The sequence below is a fragment of the Podarcis bocagei genome, assembly GCF_964188305.1.
Source record: "Podarcis bocagei genome assembly, chromosome: 2".
In the NCBI taxonomy this organism is placed as follows: Eukaryota; Metazoa; Chordata; class Lepidosauria; order Squamata; family Lacertidae; genus Podarcis; species Podarcis bocagei.
The window spans coordinates 57,360,573-57,379,224 of NC_138126.1; the positions used below are offsets into that span (position 1 = coordinate 57,360,573).

The following is an 18,652-nucleotide window of genomic DNA, read 5'->3' on the forward strand; positions in this document are numbered from 1 at the left end:
ACTGCCCTGATCTGTTTTTTTAAAAAAATATTAAAGCAGTGGTTCCCAACCATTTTTTGGCCATGCCCCACCTAAGCATCTCTAAAATCATGACCCCCCCATATAATTCTTATTCAAAAAGTGAACTCCTATTCATGTGGAGGAAGCCTAAACTTGGTCTAATTCATTCTCGAATTGCCCCCGTTAAAAATCAAACTGCCCCCCCAGTGTGTGGGGGGTGCCCCATGTTGGAAGCCACCTGCCTAACAGCATAGCTCTGGGAGACAGAGAAAGGGAGGGAGAAAATAAAAACAAGGAAGTAGAAACCGAGGAAGGTGCGTGGCGCCTGGTGACACCCGGAGGAGCAACGCCGCGCTGACTGGCTGCCGCGTGCTGGTGAGTCACGAGCGCGGCGCCAATTGGCTGCGGGAACGGCTCCCTGGATCTGGAGCAGCGCTGGGCTTCTCAGTTGGCTGCGGGAGAGGCGAGGGAGCGGGTCCTTGTCTCTTTCGCTTCATGTCTTCGGACTGGTTCAAGAGGCGCTTCTTGAGCGCGGCGAGCCGAGGGAAAGGCGCTCCTCAGCAGCAGCAGCAGCGGCGGCCAACGGAGGAAGGAGGCACACGGCCACAGCCGCAGCTCCCCCGGTTGCCGTACAGGCGGCCCAAACTCCTGCGCGGAGCTGCCTCGGCCGGGGAGAGGCAGCCTGGCAAGCGCCCCGTCGTCTGCCCGCCGCGAGACAAGCCCCTCCAGTGGAACGCGGGCTATGCAGAGTAAGTGGGCGGCCGGGGCGCATGACTTGGGGATGCCTCTTGCAAAGCAGCGGCTTAAAAATAAACTTTAAAAAAACAAACACCTCTTGAGGACTACCATGCCAAATCGGCAGCGGCTGGAGGTTAAGCCTAGAGGTGTGCAAAAGCAGCAAGGAGCCCCGTAGAGCTTAAAAAGCCAGGACTTTAAAATATGGCACGATAATCCTGCTTGCCTACCTAGTTTAGTGCATTTATTTTTCACGCACACGTGTGCGGACACCCCTTTTGGCTGAGAGTGAGACCTGGCCCGCACATTTCTGTTTGTCCCTGTAGTATCAAGGAGATCGAGAAATCTGATGTTGTTTTGAAATTTTAAAATGTTTTTTCCCTAGTCTTACATCTGGGTTCCCTGGTTCAAGTCCCTCTCTCACTATTTTGCCACGACTCACTCTTAGTGATCGGCTGGACCGCTTTGGTTAAATCATAATTTTGTAGCCTTTGTTCTGGGCAATATTGTAAGGTTATTAAAGGTAAAGGGACCCCTGACCATTAGGTCCAGTCGTGACCGACTCTGGGGTTGTGGCGCTCATCTGGCTTTATTGGCCGAGGGAGCCGGCGTACAGCTTCCAGGTCATGTGGCCAGCATGTCTAAGCCGCTTCTGGTGAACCAGAGCAGCGCACGGAAACCCCGTTTACCTTCCCGCCAGAGCGGTACCTATTTATCTACTTGCACTTTGATGTGCTTTCGAACTGCTAGGTTGGCAGGAGCTGGGACCTAGCAATGGGAGCTCACCCCGTCCAGGGGATTCGAACCGCCGACCTTCTGATTGGCAAGTCCTAGACTCTGTGGTTTAACCCACAGCGCCACCCGCGTCCCTATAAGGTTATTACAAGTTACAATAATGCACAGTCTGTAAGGGTAGGTACAGATAGCAACCACCTCAGCATAACCTCAGCATAACCTGCATGTTCCTGGCTGCAAGTGGTAAAGCAAGAGATTGTAAACCACAATGGTGCAATGTGGGGCTGCTTTGAATTGCTTGATTCTCTACCAAAGAGAACATTTTTACTTTTAATAGTTGTATGGCAAGGAAATGTGTGGCAAGACTGGTTTCTTCTGACACAGTGGTGCTTTGACGACAGCAGCATCCATCCTGTCGCACAGAATGGATAGAAAGGGGAGGCAAGTGAGAAATAAGCAATTTGCTTCCCCCTTCTTGTACCTATGTAGTAATACCACAGACCATGATAAGGGAGCAACAACCTAAATGGTGTGACTTAGTGCCTACAAGCATCCTCCTTATCTTAATGCTTTGACTTTGTGGGCAGGATTCTGCTAAAGTGAAGCACCTGAAGTCCTATTGAGTTCAGCTGAATGGATTTAACTCCCCAGTAAAATCAGTGGCACATACATGAGCTTAACTTTGGCAGAATTGACCTCTGTGCTTTAGGATGAAATTTGTCCTTGGCCCTGGCCCAGCCTCTCTACTTATACAGTCCATTCTAGAACTAGGAGATTGAGGAGTTCAGTGAGCAAAGCCAACTGGGATCAATACATTAATACTCACTTCCAGGATCTCTCCATCTCATACCCAGTCTTCCTTTTTTGGGGTGGGGGGTTGGCGGATTGGAAGATTGCAAGTGCAGTACTCGAAGAAAGGGGGTGGGGAGAGGTTTCCGTTGATGAAATATTGGGCATTGAATGTGCCGAAAGAGCGTACTCCCTGGCTTTTATGAAAAAGGTCAAATTCTTTACAGGGTTGCCAGATTCCAAGGACACTAATACCATGTTCTCCTGCTTGCTCATTGCAACACACCTGCCTTTAATTCAGGAATATTTGCTATGTAATAGCAGTAGTATATGGTGTGTTATTGTAAACTGCTCAGAGGTTGTTATTACTAATATTATATTTATCATATTTTATATTGTATTGTATAATATTAATTATATTTATTATCACAGTGGTACCTCGGGATGCGAATGGGATCCGTTTCGGAGCCCCGTTCGCATCTGGAATAGAATGTAAGATGCGATGGTGCATGTGCGTGGGTCTTGCTTTGCCGCTTCCGCACATGACGTCATTTTGAGCATCTGCGCATGCACAAGCGGTGAAACCCGGAAGTAGCGCGCTCTGTTACTTCCAGGTTGCCGCAGAGCGCAACCCGAAAGCGCTCAACCTGAAGCACATTCAACCCAAGGTATGACTGTATATCATATCATATCATATCATATCATATCATATCATATCATTATTCCACCATTCCTCCAAAGAACCCAATAAATAAGTAAATAAATGTTCAATTTTCCAAGAGTAAAGGAAATAAACAGCACAAATAAACACATGACTAATTAACTGCACCATGCACAGTGAACTGCTCAGTTGTGTATATTGTGCACTGCACTGGTCATGAGAGAACGCCAAACTATTGTGCATTCATGATGACGTGCACATCGTGTAATACGCTGCATATGATCTCACCTTCTGAACATAATATTTCATGTTTTTGTATTTTAAGATTGTTCATGTTTTACTTCTAATGTACTTTAAATAAATCCTCATGACCCTACCACCTGGTTGAGAAACACTTCTCTGCACATAGAAAAACACATTGAATTTGAGGTCGAAACTGAAACTGAGGCCATTGTATCAAGTGCCTCTTTTTTTCTTAATGATTTGTTTGCATAAAGCTACAGGAAATCTTATGTTCTCTGCCTGTTGAAATTATAAACCTGTCCTCAGACTGAACTCTTCAGATGAATTGCATTCTGTGAGGTCAACAAATCCTCAAATGGGGGGGGGGGACGAAACACAGCAGGTTTTCTAACTCTATATGAACAAACACTTTCAGAAAATAAAGAAGCAACACCATGTGACTGACAAAAACTGCTTTCAGCATGAAAGAAAGAAGGCAAGTTGCTTATGTTGAGCTTACTGTAGTTGTAGGAATAGAAACAAGAGCTTCCTTGTTGCAGGAGCTGCCTCAGTGATATTGGACCAAAACAAATGAAAATGTTTTAGCCCACCCACCTCCTTAATGTATTAGGGCCAGACAAATTTATAGTTGTTTCTGCTGCTTTCCAGACAATTTGGGGAATTGCTATGCAGCGAGCAGGGAAAAGACTGTATTATTACTGTCAATCAATATGACTGGACTTCAGTGTGCCAGAAAATCTTTATTGACCTGGACAAAATAGGTAGCACTTAAAATACTACAAAAATGATATCTCTTCCCTATATGTTTAGGCCATATTAGCTCCTCCTATTCACCAAGCTGTTGGAGAGGATGTGCAGTGTTAGGTTTTATTCAACATATGCGGTGGATATGCGGGAGAGTGGCTCAGTTCTTGGAGGAAATATTTGGTGAAATAAAAGCAGTTCCTGGACAAAACACCTCTAGACATGCTCAGTCTTTTTGTGGGAATAAATTAAATATTCGAATCCCTATGGACCCATGTGTTTGGGTGAACAACAAAAAGAAATGGCTGGGTGCCTGGATTCAAAATGCGGGGTCAGTGCACAGAAAGCCCCCAGTAACAGAGTATTAAACTCATAAAAGTTGCACAGCAGTATAGCACTAGGAATATAGGTTGTTAAACCCTTTTATTAGCACATAATAGCTGACCTCTTTCCACCCCTTTTGCAATGAGCAGACACAAACTGTTAAGTAAGTTTAAAATGTTTACTTACCGATTCAAGGTCTGCAATGTTTCATGCAGCAGCAAGAATAATATACACTAAATTGGGTGCAAAATGCATTAAGATAGCTTCAGACACTTGCTCCACGCTTAGAACTAGTTTAAGCATGTCTGTTCTGGTTGTCTGCTGAGAGAGAGGAAGGAAGGAAGGAAGGAAGGAAGGAAGGAAGGAAGTAGAAAGGCTTCACTTCCTCTGCAAGGAGAAGGGGCATGACTTGAGTCTGTCTAGCAATATAACTCTGTGGTTCTTACCCCTTCATGCACCACTAGCAGCAGGCATAGTTATGTTTGACTGTAATATCTTTTTATGAAAAATAACGCTAACTTACAGTTCAGAAACCCTAACAAGTTCTCTTTTACTAGTGGGCAAACTCCTAATAATAAGATACTGGAAGAGTTTGGAGGGTGCTTCTTTGACATCTGGTACACTAAAGTAAGCCCAAAAGCACTTGTGAAAAAAATTACTAATAAAATTGGCACATGGTTTGATGCATAAAGAGTCCTTTGCAACTGATTAGTACAACTTTTTCCATAAGTTTATTGTATTAGCCAAAGCCCATGATACAGCTTTATTATGTACATGACCAAAAACGAAAACAGATTACTCCCATCACATTATAAAACTTTGTTAGCATAAAGCAGGCTTCCTCAAACTCGGCCCTCCAGATGTTTTGCGACTACAATTCCCATCATCCCTGACCACTGGTCCTGCTAGCTAGGGATCATGGGAGTTGTAGGCCAAAAACATCTGGAGGGCTGAGTTTGAGGAAGCCTGGCATAAAGTTTCTATCACATTCCATACAAATGGTAGTCTGAGATAGGAATATTATATTATTTGGGTGTAATTTTGGATGCAGTGCTTAAACTAAACTTATTCTGGGCTAGGGTGAAATACTTTATTGTGTGTGTGTGTGTGTGTGTGTGTGTGTGTGATGTTAAAATAATATGTTGTAGGAATCTAATAAAATAAATCAATAAACTTAATGTTGAAACTATGTTGACCCACTGCTGCAAGAGCACGGCAAGATAGCAAGTCTTGCCTCTTGGTGTGGGTGAATGTTGAGTCAGTCAGTGGGGCAATATCTTTTGAAAGAGGACACTTTTTGCTCAGAAAGCGGAAAGAACATTTAGAACGTCAGCCATTTCCTGTGCGAAGTCACTATCTCCGTAATGCAGAGGTTTTCAACCTTTTTAAGTCCAAGGCTCCCTTGACCAACTACATTTGCTCTGTGGCTCCTCTCTGGGGAAACACACTCCAAGCCTTGTGGAGTGTTCCCTCAGGCTCCGCTCCCCTCTTCTAGGTAGCTTCCACACCACTGCCCCTGGTCTCTGAGATGCCCCCCACCTCAAAGAGAGGTGTCTCCTCATGCTGCCCCCCAGGGGCTGGGAAGAGGATGCCCTCAGCCTTAGCAGCCTGATGGAGACATAGACATGAGAGGGAAGTAAAGAGGGACAGAGGCCAGTGTTGCTTGCGGCGCCCCTGACCATCATTCAAGGCACCCCAGGCCATAATGAATCAGACTAATGGGAATTCTGTGGCTAAATTATATTCTTGCGGTGCCCCTGTGCTTGGAACAGCAGAAAGGCGAGAGGAAAGGCACCCAGTTCAACACCCACAGAAAAAACATGGAGCCCCTAGAACAGTGTTTCCCAAACGTTTTTGGGCAACGGCACACCTGTTAGCCGGAAAAAAATCTCGCGGCACACCACCATTAAAGCCCCGCCCCCGTGACGTCAGCGCGCAGCGTCACGCCGGGAGGGACGCACAAAAGCGAAAGTTTTTTCCCTCCCCCTTGCCGGGGTGGGAGGAGGCAGCAGAGCGAGGGCAGCTGAGGCGGCGGCGGCTGTTGTGGTGGTGGCGGCGATAGCGGGCGGAGGAGGGGGCGGCGGCGGGAGTTGCTGCTGCTGCCCGGACATGCCGGCCTCCTCCTCCTCCGCTGTCTCGCGATCCTCCCTTTTGCGCGCGCTGCCCCGCCGCTCGGCACCACCACCGCGGAGCCGCCCCCGGCTCGACGCGGATCCTCGCCGCCGCCGCCGCCTCTCACCGCCCGACTCGCCCGCCTTCCTCCCACGGCACACCAGCCGATGTCTCACGGCACACTAGTGTGCCGCGGAACACCGGTTGGGAAACACTGCCCTAGAATAAACGTAGAGGCCCCAGAGTGTAAAGGGAGACCTGCTCCCTGCATAGCTGGGCTGCTGCCCCTTCTCCATAACCACGTGCAATATGCAGGTACGTATTTCCTATCACACCAATTCTCACAGTTTTCTCAAAGGCCTTATGAATGACTGTGGCACTTGCTTGCTCTAGGATTATGTTTGCTAGCCCTGAACTAAAGGCCTGCAGCTTGGATTTCTATAGATTCCCAGTCTTGGTGATTTGGGTGTACTCTCCTACTCACCAGTATCTTACAAGGTCTGATAAAACAGATTGCATCCTGCTTTTAGGCTCCAAGACTACTCAGCTTCTTGGCACCTGCAGGGTGTCATTTGAAACTCATTTGAAGTCAATTATGTCATCAACCATAAAATTGCTAGTTTTCAATTACATTGGACCTAATAAAATGGAATTGCTTCAGTTATTTTAGTGATTTTGTTTCTTGTGCCATCAGAACCATCAACGCAGAAAAATCAGAATTCAATGAAGACCAAGCAACATGTTGTCATATCTCTATCAGAAAGAGGGAACATGGCAAAGAAGAGGACCAGGAGTGGCTGATTCTGTGCACTACTGAGGTGAGTTCAGAGGTAGTGTTTCCGTCTACAGCAGGGATTAATTAGAGCCAGGACTTACCAAGGCTCAGCCTATGGCAGAGCCTCTTTTGATTCAGTTCTGAAACTTCATGAAGTCTATAGGTGAATGTCTCTGAACATACCGTATTTTTCGTCCCATAGGACGCTCCATCCCATAGGACGCACCTAGGTTTTTTTTTGGGGGGGGGGAAATAAAGGGGAAAAAATTCCCTTTATTTCCCCCCCAAAAGCAGGTTGGGGAAACAGAACCAGGTCGAGGAACAGCGGGATGGCGGCGCTGCGCCTCCCTGCTGTCCCCCGAGCTTGTGGGGCTGGCCGATGTCTGCCCCGCGCGAGGGGCGCTCTGCATCAGGGCGCCCCCCCCGCGGGGCGGCAGGCTGCTATCCGCAGCGTGGGGAGCCTTGCCGGGAACTCCTGCAAGGCTCCCCACGCTGCGGATGTCTGCCTTGCGCGGGGGGCGCTCTGCTTCAGGGTGCCCCTTGCGCCGGGCAGCAGGCTGCTATCCGCAGCATGGGGAGCCTTGCCGGGAACTCCTGCAAGGCTCCCCACGCTGCGGATGTCTGCCTGGCGCGGGGGACGCTCTGCTTCAGGGCGTCCTGCCCGCCCGCCGGGCGGCAGGCTGCTATCCGCAGCGTGGGGAGCCTTGTGGGGAACTCCTGCAAGGCTCCCCACGCTGCGGATGTCTGCCTGGCGCGGGGGCGCTCTGCTTCAGGGTGCCCCGCCCGCCAAGCGGCAGGCTGCTATCCGCAGCCTAGACATCCCTGCCGGACCTCCCGTAGGGCTGCCTAGGCTGCGGATGTGTTCCTGAAGCCTGGAGAGCGAGAGGGGTCGGTGCGCACCGACCCCTCTCGCTCTCCAAGCTTCAGCAAAAGCCTGCATTCGCCCCATAGGACGCACCCAGATTTCCCCTTCATTTTTGGAGGGGAAAAAGTGCGTCCTATAGGGCGAAAAATACGGTATACAGAGTTCTTGAGTTTAATTGCTTGGCAGTTATATTTGTCCCCAACTTTGTAACAAACATCTTGAGATGACTTACAAAGATTCCATATTCGGTATAGTGGCTGTCATGGACTAGCCGGAAACAGAGGAAAGGTGGGCGGCACCAACTGGGGAACCCAGTTGGGAAGAAGGCTCAGAACCCAGGGATTGGTTGGTGGGACGACGATGAGTGGTTAGAGGGAGAAGATTGGGAGGAGGAGATGTCAGAAGCTGAAGAGGCAGCAGGGTTTAGTGAGCAGGAAGAGGCTGTGGCAGAGAGCAGTTCCATAGCATAGTGGCCAACTTGCTAATTTAACTACTGTCAGAGAATTGAAACGGGACATACATAATCATTATATCTAGTAAGATATTTTGAGTGATTACAGAATGCTATATTCACATCCAGTCAGATGTCATGGTAGGCATTCTTACATTGTGGGAAATGGAGGTTGTGTCATTTATTTGCATTGATCAGAGATAAAGGTCACGATGACAACGTATTTCTTCTTTTTCCTCTTTGGACTGCAGATCTTTCACAATTCACAGGCAGAGAGATGCTAGGTGGAGTACCCATTAAAAATGGCAGCTATGTCTGTCTAGCTCCTAGTTTTTTCTTAAGTGGCTTTTGCTAACTGTTTTGCTCTCACAAGTATGACATTCTCTCCCATTTATAACTATCTGGCTTCCATTCAGTAGGCTAATTATTTCTGGACCATAGTCATGTGGGGTCAATATGAGTGAACCACAAGTATTTCTAAACAATTAGGGCTTCTTCCTATTCCTCTTGCGGCATACGCTGAATGGCTTGGTTTGTTCTTCAATTCCTCATTCAATATTCTGAGAATCCCATGAAAGGCATGAGCTGCGGGTTTGTATCTGCCTGGCAAATCCATTTAGATAAAGGAAACAACAACAACAAAGCTCAGAGTAAAACTTGGACTATAGACGAAGTTTGTACGTCAGAGAGTGGGCAGCTGATGCCCTTGTGGAACTAGCAGATTCTATGGTACACTTTGGAGTACAGTGGTACCTCGGGTTACAGACACTTCAGGTTACAGACTCTGCTAACCCAGAAATAGTACCTCGGGTTAAGAACTTTGCTTCAGGGTGAGAACAGAAATCGCACAGCGGTGGCAGCGGGAGGTCCCCTTAGCTAAAGTGGTACCTTAGGTTGAGAACAGTTTGAGGTTAAGAATGGACCTCCAGAATGAATTAAGTTCTTAACCCGAGGTACCACTGTATAATTGTGGCTTACAGCAAAAGAGGAAATGCTTGCTCTTGTGTGAATGAATTTGTATCCAAAGATCCTAACAAGCAGATGTGAGGGTTGTGTTTTAGAATGTTTTAATAATAATATGAATTGATTCCTGAAGCACATACCTGTCCGCTTCAGTTTTCAGACTATAGAGTGGTTTATAATTCTAATCCTCACAACAACACTGAAGCAGGTGAGTGAGAATTGTGAGTCTGGCTCCCACATACAAAGCAAACAAACAGCACATACAAAGCAAACATGCAGCCTGCTGCACCCCCAGATGTTCTGGCAACAGCATGGAAGAGTGTACTAAATGATGGTAAAAGTCTCAATGCTTTGACTTTCAGTATCTGACTGGCCACTACTGGGCACTGTTTGATGGTCATGGTGGACCAGAAGCATCTATCTTGGCCTCCAACTACTTGCACTGTTGCATCAAGCAGAAATTGGAGGATGTAGTGGAAGGCATCACTCAAGACCGTCCCCCGATGCACCTCAGTGGGCAGTGCGTTTGCCAAAGTGACCCACAGTTCGTGGAAGAAAAACAAATTCGGCAGGAGGATGTAGTAATTGGAGCACTGGAGAAGGCCTTCCAGGAATGTGTGAGTGACCTTGTTCCCCCCTTTCTTGTCTCTGAGAGGGTTAAGGCTCTTTATGCCACAGATGGCCGTTGGTGCAAATCTTGCTCAAGATCCTGTTGTTTTCACAGCCAGGCAAACCAGCTGCCTCAGCCCTTGGAAGTTTCTGCTGATGAGGCTGTTTATTCCATGACTCATTGTCAAATGTTGTGCCGATGCAGACTTAGTAGCCTATGCATTTCTGCTTGGTATATAAAGTTTACTATGACATATCTGTCCCCATGTAAGCTGCCAATTCACAAGAAACGTTTGCTGTACGATCATGTACAGTGGTACCTCAGGTTACATACGCTTCAGGTTACAGACTCCGCTAACCCAGAAATAGTGCTTCAGGTTAAGAACTTTGCTTCAGGATGAGAACAGAAATCATGCTCCGGCGGTGCGGCAGCAGCGGGAGGCCCCATTAGCTAAAGTGGTGCTTCAGGTTAAGAACAGTCTCAGGTTAAGAACGGGCCTCCAGAACGAATTAAGTACTTAACCCGAGGTACCACTGTATGTGAAAACATATTCGCACGAAATGAAAGTGGCATGTGTTTGTTTGAACTGACTTGAGTGTCCAGATGATTAAGTTATCTAACAGTGGTCTTAAAGTTAGATTTCAGACTTTGCTGAGAAATACGGCACCTGCTTTGCATCATCAGATTATGTTTTCCCCCAACAGGATGATGTAATTGGTCAGGAGATGGAAGCTACTGGCCAATCAGGAGGTTGTACTGCACTAGCTGCACTTTACTTGCAGGGAAAGCTCTATGTGGCAAACGCAGGTGACAGCAGGTGAGTTCACATCCAAATGCAACTTAGGATGAGAACCAACATTGTCCTTTTAGCCTAGTTATATAGCAGGATTCTTCATGTCTCTCGAGTAAGAAAGATACTCAGTTAATGTTAGTTTTCTCTGTTTAACAAAATTAGATGTTTTGTTAAGTGTTGAATATATTACATTAAGCATGCTTCTTAAAATCGAAAAAAAGCAGCTGCCGGAGGCCTTAATCAGGGTCAGGAATGGTGTTTAACCCTTTCCTCCCTACATCAGGTTCCTAACGAAAATCCCTTCCCTGTTTCCTGTTTGAACCTTTGTGTGGAAACAGGTGTGTGTGTTTTGTGTTGATTTTCAATGGTAAACTGGTGTAGTGAGAAAAGGGTTAAATCTCTCCTCCCAGAATTTAGAAGTCCTGATCTGAATGTAGGTCCTGTGTGGCTGTTTTTCCTTGGAAAAATATAAAGATGCTGTGAGCATGATTTTTAAAGAAGAGTGCTGAACCTAAATTGAAATTTCACTTTTTCCCTTCGGGAGCAGAGTGTTGGGACAGCTAACAGCTGTCTTATGGATTAACTTCTTGCCACTCTTCAGGCATAGCTTGTGGAGAGATAGTCTCTTTGTTGTATTATTTTGAAGATTGATGAAAGGTGTTTCAAATGTATATAGTGGTGCCTCGCAAGACGAAAAGAATCAGTTCTGTGATTCTCTTCGTCTAGCGGTTTTTTCGTCTTGCGAAGCAAGCCCATTGATGGATTAGCGCTATTAGCGGCTTTTAGCGGCTTATCAGCTTATCGGATCAGCTGATAAGCGGCTTAGAAAAAAGGGGGGGAACCCGCAGGAACTCGCAAGACATTTTCGTCTTGCGAAGCAAGCCCATAGGAGATTTGTTTTGCGAAGCACCTCCAAAACGGAAAACCCTTTCGTCTAGCGGGTTTTCCGTCTTGCGAGGCATTCATCTTGCAGGGCACCACTGTACTTGTAGGGTGGTGGCATACACATCTTGAATTCTTGGGCTGGCCCAAAAAGGATCTTCTTCCCCACCTCCTGTCTTACTAAAGAAGCTGGTTGTATAGCAACAATCACATACATCTGTCAACTTATTCCTATGTCTGAAAAATGTAATGAGAGAAATCCACTTGAAAGACTTAACCTCAGTTTTTATATTATTTTATGTAGGGCACTCCTTGTTCGAAAACAAAGCATTGTCCCCCTGAGTACTGAATTCACTCCAGAAACAGAGAGGCAGAGAATCCAACACCTGGTAAGAAAAACACACACCTTTCTGCATATTTTCTAATGGCAACATGTCTGTCTTGCACTACCCATCTCTCATGAGTGGTAGGGTCATTCTGAACAGCAGAGTAGATTCATTCTGAGATATCGCTACTACTCTTGCTTTGTGTTGCACTGAAGTGGTATGAAGTACTAAGTGTCTGAGTATAGCCTTATATAGAATAGATCTATAATCTGCCATTCAGAATAATGTTAATTAGACTGCACAAACAGTGGTGATTTACCAGACCTTTATTCATATCCAGTGAGGAGCAATTTCTGTAAGGAAACAGGTTTCCCTGCAAATATCATTCCTGTTGCTTTTATGGTTTTGGGACCCTAGTTTTAATTTTGAAATTAGAATATTCTACCAGTGATTTAAGGATTTTTATTCCCATTCTCCATAGAAATAGAGTATTATGCCACTGATAATTAGGGACTTGGCAATGGCAGAATACGCAACACAAGTTTTCCCACTTTCTCTCCCACATTCCCCTGAAAATGATGCTTCCATTTTAAGTATTTTTGAATGTTCTTTTTCTTCTCAGGCTTTCATGTACCCAGAGCTTCTGGCAGATGAATTCATACGGTTTGAGTTTCCAAGGAGATTGAGAGGAGATGATGTGGGCCAGAAGGTCCTTTATCGAGATTACTCAATGGAAGGCTGGTGAGTCACTCAAGCCTCTCTTGGCTTGGATAAGAGGATGCCCTTGATGAGCAGTGTTTGTGTGGTGGAATTGTGTTGGAAAGGACATTGGAGGCCATCACTCTGCTCAAGGCAGGATGCTCCTGTAACACCTGACATCCACCCAGCCCCTGCTTAAATGCATCTACAATCTCCCAAGGCAATCTATTTTGCCGTCAAACAGCTCTAGTTGTTAGGAAGATTATTCTAGTCTTTAGCTGAAAATCTGCTTCCTTGCTGTTTACACTCTCCAGTCCTACACTTAATCTAGTCTTGCCCTTTGGAGCAGCAAACTACCAGCCACTGTTTTCTGCATGGTAGCCCTTCATCTCTCTCTCCCCTTATTGGTCTCTAGTTGCCTATCTGCTTCAGCCATGCTATTTTCTTAACCTGGCAGCAGGATGGCTTACATCAGGCACAGGCAAACTCGGCCCTCCAGATGTTTTAGGACTACATTTCCCATCATCCCTGACCACTGGTCCTGTTAGCTAGGGATCATGGGAGTTGTAGTCCCAAAACATCTGGAGGTCCAAGTTTGCCCATCCATGGCTTACATTATAGGAGGGAAAGGTGTTTGGCTTTCAAGAGGAGACAACATCAAATTCTGAGATACAGTGGTTGTCTCACTGCTCTTGTCTCTCAATCCCTCAAAGGATTGAAGAAAAGCCTCCCTGTCAGCCTAAGCTTGCTCCCAAGAACCCTTCAGTAATGTGCAGCTGTTTTTTTAACATAAATGTGAGATGGAAGCCGCTCAATAATGGTGTTAATTAATGGTAGTCTGGCTTCTGGTTAGAGTATGGGGCTGATAATGCCAGGGTCGCAGGTTTGATCTCTTTGTGGGACAACTGCATTATCTCTGCATTGCAGAGGGTTGGACTAGATGAAGCCCTTCCAATGCTGCAGTTCTGTGCTTTCTGGAGATCTGAGCTGCAATTCTGAATCCACCCGCCTGTTAGGCCTGTGCTCTGAAATGGCTTTGGGATTGACGTCACTGATTACTTTCTTAGCTGTGCTACAGGCTTCGCGTACACCCTTGCGAACCTCCTTGTGTAACGGAGTACTGCAGTTAGTAGAAAAACATGTCTGCATTAAAGGGACATTTATATACAAAGACTGCAGCCACAGAGTAATATGTTTTACATTTAGTACATTTTAACATGTTTATCTTCATATTGGATTGTGGCTATGCTATGACAGAAGGACTGCAAAAATGACCTTTCTCGTTTCAGGGGATACAAGACAGTAGCAAAAGATGACCTCAAGTATCCTCTTATCCATGGACATGGAAAACAGGTGTGCCTGCAGGGCCCTTGCAAGCAAAAAAAAGGGGGGGGCGGGAAGAGCCAGTGCGTCCTTCCTATACTGTTTTTTATGCATGCATACATACATAAATTTTAGTTGTATGCTGCCTTTCCATAGCTGGAACCATGCTCAACATGTAAAATATTGCACAGAAGTATGATTATCTTTAGGGACCAGATAAAAACAAAATTGCATTCCCAAGCTCTTGATGCTTAATGGCTTTTATGTGGCTCTTGAGAAATGTGCTGCTGCTGGAAACATTGTTTTTTTAGATTTAATTACATTGTTCTTTGTGTTTAAACGTGTATGGTGATCTGTTGTGAATATTACATTGAAAAGATGAATGTTTTAAATAACTTCTACTTGAAATTACCACTGGCTCTATGCTTGTGACTCTCTTCCACTCCTTGATGCCTCATCCTTTTTTAGGCTCGCTTGCTAGGCACCCTGGCTGTTTCACGAGGCCTGGGAGATCATCAGTTGAGAGTTACTGAAACAGACGTTGAAGTCAAGCCTTTCCTGTCCTGCATTCCAAAGGTAGGAAATTGATAGAACACACTAAGTCTTTTCAGCCATGGGTTTACATTGTAGTTCAGCTTCCTTCCCCTTTCTGGGTCCTCTGAATATCTTCAGGGAAAGATAATTCAGCTTTGTCACTATTTCTAGTATTTTGCCTGATTATTTTATTTTAAAAAACCACCCCAAAAAACGTAGGTCCATATAATGCTGCAGCCCTAAACAGAATGGGTAGCTCGTCATTAGGAACCCAATTAGACATGCATGCGTATACTGACTTTGAGGGTCTACTGATGTGTTTGTCAACAGGGGAGAGCTATTGCATCCATACTATGCATCTAAGTTTCTCAGGAACATCAGGCTCCCCCCCCCATTAGAAAAAAATAATGCTGTGCTAGAAGATAGCCTTTGGTCCCATCTAGCAGGCCTTGTCTTGTATGCCCTTATTATAGTGGCATGTATTTAAAGCATGTGTGGCAGAGCCATGGCCAGCACAAGTTGCTGGACTCCAGGCTCTTCATTTAAACCATTCTCTAGGGAGACTGTGAACATCCAGCTGTTTGGGGATAGCAGTTAAGAAAGCTTGCATCTTTTCGTCAATTCTGACTAGGTTGAAGTATTAGACTTTGCCAAACAAAACATCAAGGAAGGCGATGTCCTCATCATGGCAACTGACGGCCTTTGGGATGTTATGTCCAATGACGACGTGGCTCATATTGTCAGGAATTTTGTCCAGGAGAACACATCTGACTCATACAGGTATGTTAGCAGTTTTAGCCAATATGGGAGCCACGAGTCTTGATTTCTTAACACACATTCTTTGCATTGACAATACCAATTTTGTAGGTGCCTTGGCAAACTTAAAATATTTGAAGAGCTTTTGTGCTAAAAATTGGGGAATGAAACACACTGGAAAATATTTGAATATGCACACCTCTGCTTTTGCTTATGTTGACATGTGTTCTGGCATAGCAGTGGTAGGGAAATAGCAGTCCGTGGGCCAGATCTGTCCCACAAAGCCTCTTTTCTCAAGCTCCTCCTACCAGGAACTGCAGTCAGCTGTTTGATGAAAAGATGTGGGGAGCATAGAGAAACCTCCCCACAATCTTCCTCATCGCTCAGGTGTTCAGGAAATAGCTGCATGAGAATGAAGCAGTGGCTAGCTCATCTTTGCACACTGAAAAATGAAGCCTCTGTGAGGCGTATGTTCTATGTGTATAAGAGACCATGTGGGTGCCTCTACCCCCCCCCCCAGGCATGTTTACTGTGAGGGAGTTTTTTTTCTCAGGCTGAGTTATCTTGATCACCTATACAGTTGTACCCTGGTTTTCAAACAGCTCCAGAACGTTTTGGTTCCCGAACGTTGCAAACCCGGAAGTGTCTGTTCCGGTTTGCGAACTATTTTTGGAAGCTGAACGTCCTGCTTCCTGCAGCCAATCAGAAGCAGAGTTTTGGTTTTCAAACATTTTGAACATTTTTCATACTTAATGAAGTTCTCTGTAACTGATACTGATGTACAGAGAAGCATTTTAAGCAGAGGTAAAGGCAACAAGAAGCTAACCTGTGTGGTCTTAAGTCTTCAAAATTGTTAGGAATTGCTGGTGGGCAGACAAGTGTTGTACTCCTGTCCTGCTTGTAGCCTTCCCTGTCATTTGGTTGGACACTGAGAGAACAAGATGCTGGACTAGATGGACACTAGCCTGAACCAACACCCTTTTCTTATCTTCTTAGAGTTACTCTGACAAAATTCTATTCCTTTTACATTTAGCTGAGATTGCTTTGCTAGAGAATTATTTAACCAGAGCTGTTGGCAGTACTCAAGACTCAAATTGGGTGCTGAAGCGGTTTGCTTCCACTGTAGTGTGTGGGCAGCAGTACCAGAACAGTAAACCAAACTCTCAGTGCCTTAAGTACTGTAGTTCATCCTTCACCTGTCTTTAGCATTGGTAATCACTGCTTTGGGAGATAACCAAGTAATTGTTTGTTTTTATAGGTTTACAGAACTAGCCAAGTGCCTGGTGCAGAAAGCAAGGGGAAAGAAGGATGGATACTACTGGACTATGGGCAGTAACAGGCCTGCTTCTTATGATGACATTTCTGTGTTTGTGATTCCACTGTACAACAGTGGAATGGCAAACACAATTCTGAACACCCCATGACTACTGAGCAAGTTAATTATGGTATGATGGTATTATTGCTATTAGTGACACCATTTCCAGGCCAACAGCTGCTGTGTGGAAAAACAACAACTTTTCACTGTCATTGGAAAGCAAATGCAGAAAACGCAACTTGTACAGTTTTGGTGTCATTCCCTTGGGGCAGCTGTAAAGTCCCACTTCCTTAAAGAAGCTTTTCTAACTCAGTAAGTGGAGCAAGATGGAAGCTTCCCTCTGGACTTTCTTTTGCAATAGCATTAGTATCAAAGAAATGGCCTGCTGCCACTTATGTGAACTTAATCCATTTTATTCTTAAATGGGATTTTAGCAGCAACTTTGTATATCTTACAAAATGTACCAAGCTAAACAGCTTCTATCATGGCTCACAGAAGTTACAGCAAGATGTTAAGCTACATCAATACACTGAAAACATGACCACAAACCACTAACTGAAAGTCCCAGTGCTTTTCATGCAATAATTCTGTACAGGGGTTTGCCCAGTCTTTTAATGGAATCTGTATTAAATACAGTATTTACCAAGTTTCGCCTCAAAACATCAAGCTGAAGCTGAGGTACTGGTACATGGTGAGCACTTAGAAAAATAATAATTTTTTTTAAGGTCAGACAAGCTTGTATTTTGTTTATAATTTTGTATATTGTTGTGACTTAAACATGGTTATTTTTAAATGCAATAAAACATTGTTTTTATTTTAAAATAAATGGTACAACTTTATTCAAGTTGACAGATATACCCTGCAGTAAAACTCAGCAAAAAAAACACCAAATTGAGAATCCATCTAGCTGCATAATGTATTTAATTATTTCTGTTTTAACAAAGAGATAAACAGAATCAGCTGGCCTTTCTCATAAGATAGTCTCATACGATTGCATCCTGCTTTTTCCATTGGTGGCAAATGGAAACTTAAAACATATTAAACAGCCCTAGCTAACATGGGATGGGGCTGCTATGGTAACGTGCAACATCCTCACTATGCCTCAGAACAATTCTTCATTGCACATCCATCTCAATGCAAACCCAAGCCAGATAGGTTAACCCAGGGGTTGTCAACCTGCTCCCTACTGCTCACTAGTGGGCGTTTCAGGATTCTAGGTGGGTGGTAGGGGGTTCTACAGCACAAGCTGAATCCTCCTTCCATCAAGCAAGATGCATTAGTGGGCAGTAGGTATAAAAAGCTTGACTACCCCCAGGTTAACTAAAGCATATTGCTACCTCCCCTCTTACCAGCATACCTAGAAGGCAGAACATTATTTTAAAAATAACAAACCATCAATATGGGCCAATGAGGATTCAAACTACTCTGTAGCTTCTAAAACCCTACAATTTTGAGTGCCATTTTGAAAAGGAAAACTGAAGGGGGCAGAAGGAGATGATCACAGTCTTGTCTGCTACAGGTACAATACTTTCTCTTCAAACAGCATACATGGTTTAACAGTAAAATCAACCTACAATATATTTTTGTACAAACGCTGTATTTAGCATTTCATGACAACTTTACACATATTCTGTTCCTTGTTAGACAAGTCAGTCAGGTTTTAATGGGATTTGTTTCTGCATGAGACTGCAGCCTTAGCTCACATACCCAGTGAAGTTCAATCTTTGATTAAAACTATAATTCCTAATGTATCCTCATTTATCTCTTTTGAAATGGGCAATACTCTATAGAGCTATGAAGCTGCGAGTTAAAAGTGAGTAAGTTGTAAGCACCAAGACAGTAGCTTGCATATGGAACCACTTTTGCTTCAGACTTAACAGATATTTAAAAAAAATGAGTCCAGGTGGAAGAGTAAGCAAACAGGCATGCATATTATTAAAGCTGAACACATTGTCTACCATACACCTACATGCTATAAAAGTCTAAAACCAAACATGTATTTTTATAGAATAGAAGC

General features: G+C 44.8%; 1 protein-coding gene across 1 annotated transcript; it reads left to right on the forward strand.

Annotated features, from left to right (window-relative positions):
* The first annotated feature begins 428 nt into the window (after window positions 1-428).
* On the forward strand, window positions 429-17,537 carry PPM1M (protein phosphatase, Mg2+/Mn2+ dependent 1M). Its single transcript, XM_081185188.1, has 10 exons — window positions 429-749; window positions 7,038-7,161; window positions 9,760-10,014; window positions 10,712-10,824; window positions 11,987-12,071; window positions 12,631-12,749; window positions 13,997-14,060; window positions 14,499-14,606; window positions 15,196-15,344; window positions 16,579-17,537. Exons 1-10 carry the CDS (start codon window positions 496-498, stop codon window positions 16,742-16,744), a joined length of 1,437 nt encoding a protein of 478 aa, XP_081041314.1. The 5' UTR covers window positions 429-495; the 3' UTR covers window positions 16,745-17,537.
* The last annotated feature ends 1,115 nt before the right edge of the window (window positions 17,538-18,652 follow it).

Excerpts from the sequence above, each read along its gene's own strand:
- PPM1M (XM_081185188.1), top strand. The coding sequence starts at position 496 with ATGTCTTCGGACTGGTTCAAGAGGCGCTTCTTGAGCGCGGCGAGCCGA. Across the intron at positions 10,015-10,711 it reads AGAAGGCCTTCCAGGAATGT|GATGATGTAATTGGTCAGGA; the intron begins GTGAGTGACCTT and ends TTCCCCCAACAG. Across the intron at positions 14,607-15,195 it reads TCCTGTCCTGCATTCCAAAG|GTTGAAGTATTAGACTTTGC; the intron begins GTAGGAAATTGA and ends AATTCTGACTAG.